The following is a 6,122-nucleotide window of genomic DNA, read 5'->3' as shown; positions in this document are numbered from 1 at the left end:
TCTCTCTCTCTCTCTCTCTCTCTCTCTCTCTCTCTCTCTCTCTCTCTCTCTCTCTCTCTCTATATATATATATATATATATATATATATATATCCTCATGAAGAATCTTCACAGCTTCACAGTTGTCACTGACTGAATCAGTAGCTTTTAGCAGCGGAGCTTCCCTCACTAGCTACCTTCTCGCTAAAGCATATTAAAAGACAGAAACAACCATAATCTCATAAGTCTGTCATAAGTAACAGACTGCTGAGCTATTAAATTTATGTGCAGTGCTTGTATAGGCAAGTTTTGTACTGAACTGAACTGAACAGCAAATATCACACCAGATGAACAATGATGCTTTCACTTATAGTGCTGTTGTTCATACCGAAGTGCATTTGAACGGTAATGTGACTGCTAAGCTTAGGAAGGTCCAAGAAGATAGTTACTACAAATCTTTGAACTGATCTGAACGAAATGATTTGAATCAGCAAAGTGATTTGTGTGTAATGTCCTCTTCTCCTGAACTGTTCTCACAGCTCGGTACGGCTCGGAGCACTGTGCAGAGCCAAGGTGAAGATAAGGTCTTTGTCACCAACATGTGCCAGGTAGGAGGAAAACGTCCTTTTTACTATCGTCCTATTCACAAATCTGGTTGCCCTGTCAGACTGCTAACATTTTATATTGTGTAGGGCTGCAACTAACGATTATTTTTCTCATTGAGTAATCTGTCTATTATTTTGTTGTTTGGTCCCATAAAACGTCAGAAAATGGTTGAAAAATGTTGATCACTGTTTCCCAAAGCCCAAGATGACGTCCTCAGATGTCTTTTGTCCCGACCAACAGTCTACAACCCAAATATATTTAGTTTACTTTCATAAAAGACTAAAGAATCAGAAAATATATTCACATTTGAGAAGCTTGAATCAGAGAATTTGGGCTTTTTTTTCTTAAAAAATTATCAAAACAATTCATTGATTATCAAAATAGTTGGCAATAAATTTAATAGTTAGCAAATAATCAATTAATTGTTGCAGCTCCAGTGTTGTGGTATGATTTTAAGGTGGTATTGTGTTGTGTTGTTCTGGGAACATCCCCGTGTCATTGCTTCCAGGTTAAAAATAGAAAGGTCACCAGCAAGGTCAGAGTTGAAAAGGACTGAACTTGTTCAAATTTTAGTGGCACCCAGATAATGCTGCTGTTAGCTTTAGTGTCTTTGTTCTTTCCACAGTAAAACAATAGCTTGTGTAGAAGACCTAAGAATAGACGTCTTGTTTTTCCTCCAATCAGCGACTTTGTTGTTGATCAGCAGCTCTGTTGTTGATGGCATTACAGCTTCACAGGGTCGCTAGTGTGGCTCTAGACTTTTAGTCTTCTTGCAAGATAAATCACACCTTGTAACAGTTGGTAGGATGTGAACATACGAGTATGAATCTTCTTTGCCTCTGTTGGTTTCTCAATAAATGAATGCCTTGACACTCAAACATGCATACACATGCACAGTCCACCTACATGTGAGGCTAAAGGCCAGATCATCTGAGCCCTTTTATCATTAGTCATTTACTGTCAGTAGGTAAGAGGCAACACAGAGTTGAGAAACTGAGCAGGGTCAAAAGTTTCTGAATTACTGAAATAGTCATGTTGTGTTAAACAGGAATATCCTGTGCTAATTTGGTAACATTGGGGAGGTGTAAGATGTTGTAACAGACGTGTAGAAAAGTGATGACATATAGGCTAATGGTTGCAAATGGCTGTCTGAAGAACTGTTGCAAACACTGTGGAATATGTATGAGGAAAATAAAATTTATTCCATACATAAGATAAACACTTACTATAATATTGTACGTATAGAATACATAATGTAAAAGCAAACAACAACAACAACAACAAAACACAGTAAAACATCTTATGAATATAATAACGGACAATTGTGAAGGAAATGGAGCAGTCTGAAATATTGGTAATGCAACACAAATCAAACATAACACTTTTTTTTAATATACATTGTCCCCCTTGGCCTATTAAATAGAAAGAAGATAATATCATACAGGATTTATATCAGGAAAAAGATTAGACAAGTTTTAAGTTCCAGGAGTTCAGGACCTCAGAGCTGGCCACCAGGTCCAGAGGCAGGTGAAGGGTGCAGCAGCCCTGGTGAGCAGCACATGGTAGGCCTGTCGAAACTGTCGATTCATGACAGCATAGAGCACGGGGTTGATGCAGCTGTTGAGCCAGGTGAGGTTTGCACAGAACATGTGCAGTACCTGGGGGGCGCGGTTACGTTTATCGGCTATGTTGAGCAACAGGAAGGGGACGAAGCAGAACACAAAACACAGGAAAACAGTAAAGCACATGCGTGTCACACGCTTAAATTCGCCATCATCTCCTGAGGTTGCTGAGTGGGACGTGGTGGGAGCAGGTGTGGTTGTAAGGGGTTTAGGGAAGATATCAGGGGAAGGCTTGTTGGTTGCTGATGGATCCGTAGCCTCAGCAGAGCCCTGGGGTTTTGGGCAGGAATTATCACAGGTGATCTCATCCTTATTTTGGGTTATATCCCCCTGGCTGCTTATCTCACAGCTACATGTGTTAGCCATGCCACTCTCTACACCACTGTCATCGGCCCCTTGTACAGAAGAAGCTGGTTTCTTCCTGGATGATCGACGGCTGAGCCTGTAGCGGAGTAGAGCCTTTGAGGCAATCAGGACACGTCTGTAAATGAGGAGGTAGAATACGCCAACGCAGCCCAGGCCGATAAAGAAGTAGAAAAAGAGCAGTATGGTGGAGTAGGGGCGGCCCTTGGTCCGGTGGAAGCTGCATGTGCACACCTGCGGTACAAATACATAAACAGGCCAGAGTGGACCAAAGCTGGCAAGGCCCAGTGCCCACGCTGAGATCAAGAGGAAAGTAAGACCACGGTCAGAGAAGACACGGTCAAACACGGCCCTTTTTGCAACCAGGAGATACCGACTCACTGCTACCAGACAGAGTGTGATAATGGATACAGAGTTGGAGAGGAAGAGGAGCAGGCCGAAGGTGCTGCACCAGAGCTCACCGCTCCGCCATCTGAGGTGCAGATAGGAATCAACCGAGATGGGCTGCAGTATGGCACAGTACATGAGGTCAGCTACAGCCAGGTTGACGATGAGCACGTTGAAGCGAGTCCTCAGATGTGGGTCTAAGGCGAAGGCTAGAATGGTCATCAGGTTTCCCACCGTACCAGTGATGGTCACAGCACATCCCCATAGCACAGCGAAGTACCGGTAACCTACAACTGAAGGACTGTAGCAGGAGAAGAAGTCGTCCTCCGTTTGGTTTGTTTGGTTCAGCAGCATTCTGTCAGGTAAGATGAATCAGAATATAAGTTAGCTTAGAATAGTATGTAGATTAGCGCTGCGGTGTTCGCATGGAAAGTTCCAGTAAAACAGAAACCCAAACCAGGCCAAACAGGTCAAAAGGGAAGTCACAGGAGGTCTAGTTCATAGTCACCACTTCCTCTTGTACAAAACCCTCACTCATTGACAGACACTGTTGTTGCCTTTAGTGTTTTTTTTTACCCATTCATTATATTTTTATAAGCTCAGTTTTAATTAATGAGAACATTTTAAAAGGATTTTTTAGGATAATTTTAGGATAATTTCTTGTTTTCTCATTTATAACTGTATGTGTAACTGCTGTGGCTCTTGTAGCTTGAAATACATTGTCGAGCAAGTTGAAATCATTCCTCAACATTAGCCATTATAAATGATTATAAATAAGGAATTAACAAAAAATGTTTTGTGTATAGTTTGATCTCAAAAGAATTTCCTTCTGTGTAACAAATCACTGAGGTGAATTCTGAATATAGATCATGATTCAATCAGCGAAACACTGCTGTAATAAAGTTATAATTTAACTGAACAAAAAACACGATAAAAAATATTCCTAAGGATTTAAAATAAATAACACTATATTGTTATTTACAATATATTTGTAAGGCAAATAAAAAACCCTATTTTAGAAAAAATCACTCATGAATGACCACAAAATTTCTCACCTTACCTCTTTGTCTAAATGCTGATGCGTAGCTGTGTCATGCTCTGCACTGATCTGCTTTTCTGAATGTCTGGCTTCCTGTCAGTATTTCAATTTATGACTAAACTCTGTGTTGCTTAAGTGCCTGCTTAAGTGAAATTGTGTGACGTACGGTTTTTCCGTCTCGTGCCTAAATTAAGGAAGAGAGAGATCTTGCGTATTTCTTACATAATAAGCATATTTCTTATCTTTCAAATGGACTAAACTTTAAAAACTAAACATAAACATAACTTGTTTCACAGCCCAAATGTGGAAAACATGTATTCTATAAGTGAAATATGTTTTAGTCTATTAGTTTTTATTATGACCTGGTAAGGTAAGATTTATTTGTCATGTACACATTACAAGACAATGGCAGTGAAATGTTTCTGCGTAGATGTCAGACTATAAATGACAAGAAATTGTAGTACAGAAATGCCAAAGATGTTTAGAAACAGTGTCACTATTCTGTAGTTTGTCCACCAGAGAGTAAGAAAATGATAACAAGCAGAAACTATATGACACTATGTAGACTAGGACTGCAACTAATAATTATTTTGATTATCAATTCATTTTTCTTTTTTTAACAAATGGATCAGTCACTTAGTCTATAACATTTTGTATATTGTGAAAAATGCCTATCACAAATTCTGAGAGCCCAAGATGGCGTCTTTGAATTGTTTGATGTGGTAAACCTGTGGTTCATAACCCAAACAATGGCAAACCCAGCATTCAGCTTTATCTCTTCTGTCAGGTTCAGTGTAATTGCTTTTGCAAACAAAATTGATCAAACAAAAGTGTGTGTGGTGTTCAATTCCTTACCTTAAAGTTGGTGGTTTCATGTTCATGTGTAGCATGTTATTTCACTGCAGTGGTCTCTTCCTCTGAACATCAGGCTTCCTGTTGACAGATGGTTTTATGTGCATCCACTTTGTTTACGCTGCCTCCACAGACACGGTGACTTTTCTTTTTCCTTAATGTTTGTTGTAGTCAATACACTAACTAAAACTCTAAATTATTAACTAAATTACTAACTAAATTAAAAACTCAAATAAATTTCTGATCACAAACAGTTTGAAAGCCAAATGGATCTGTTTTATATACATAATCTGTTATGTAACAGTCACTTATTACTAACGTATTGTACTATGTGTCAAAACAGAAAATGTCTTGAAATATTCTGCACATTACTCACTTTGCATACACTGTGTACTCACATTATCACAGTACTCAACTACTGGTACAACCAAATGCATGTGTGGTTTATTGTTATCAATGTCACATCTCATTACATTTGAAAATAAAAGAAGAAAAAGGTAAAGAATTCACCAATCAACGTTTTTTACAATCATAAACTCAGTTTAATGATTTCATGTATAATTTTGTTTTCATTTAACAATTAGGAAGCCCCAACATGTACCTTTTCTCATTTTTTTTAATAATCTACATTTACAGTAAAGTTTCAATACACTTCTCCTAAATAACAATTAATACATTTGTAGACATTTTCTTTTTATTGCAGTTAACATGAAAAGTTAGCAGGAGTGCTGAAAGTATTGCTACAGTTTCCGTTTCCTAAAGCTTCCCGTTAATGTTTCACAAGCCGTCGTGACAGTTTTCACTGGGATAGTTCAGGGTTCATGTCGGGTTGGAGTACACAAGGCAGAGCAGACAAACAACATTTTTATCCAACTACAGGCCTATAATGCTATCAAAAATCACGTGTTGTTTTTTTTGCATACAACGTCTCATCCGTGTATGTGGTCCTTTTCTCTTCCCTCTGTAACGTAATGCTGGTGTCTTTCATCCCACTGTTTCCACACTCCTTGCACTGGATTGTGGTGAAAATGTGGTCTGTGTAATTATATGTGCACATATTGCAAATACCTGCTACTATATAAATCAACCATTGTCCTGCTGTACTCACAGTGTTGAAACTATTCCATTAAGACACTGAAACCGTGCTGTTTTGTGCAGTGAGGTGCAAATTAAAAAAAAAAACAATAGATCCTCATTTTAAGTGAATCTTAGGTCATCTTCACCACAGACTTACTGTATGTACTTATTGTATGTGCTTAGTAAGACTTTATGCA

General features: G+C 38.6%; 1 protein-coding gene across 2 annotated transcripts; it reads right to left on the bottom strand.

Annotated features, from left to right (window-relative positions):
• Nucleotides 1-992: 992 nt before the first annotated feature.
• gpr84 (G protein-coupled receptor 84) lies at nt 993-5,358 on the bottom strand. Of its 2 annotated transcripts, none has more exons than XM_042406445.1 (2): nt 4,013-5,358; nt 993-3,312 (listed from the first exon to the last, which is right to left on the bottom strand). In XM_042406445.1, exon 2 carries the CDS (start codon nt 3,309-3,311, stop codon nt 2,076-2,078), a length of 1,236 nt encoding a protein of 411 aa, XP_042262379.1. In that variant the 5' UTR covers nt 3,312; nt 4,013-5,358; the 3' UTR covers nt 993-2,075. The 2 variants fall into 2 exon arrangements, with proteins under 2 accessions (XP_042262379.1, XP_042262378.1); XM_042406444.1 differs by having other exon boundaries at nt 4,018-5,358.
• Nucleotides 5,359-6,122: the final 764 nt, after the last annotated feature.

This window comes from Thunnus maccoyii, chromosome 3 (genome assembly GCF_910596095.1).
Source record: "Thunnus maccoyii chromosome 3, fThuMac1.1, whole genome shotgun sequence".
NCBI lineage: Eukaryota > Metazoa > Chordata > Actinopteri > Scombriformes > Scombridae > Thunnus > Thunnus maccoyii.
This window is presented reverse-complemented; position numbering and strand designations above follow the sequence as displayed.

Excerpts from the sequence above, each read along its gene's own strand:
- gpr84 (XM_042406445.1), bottom strand. The coding sequence starts at position 3,311 with ATGCTGCTGAACCAAACAAACCAAACGGAGGACGACTTCTTCTCCTGC.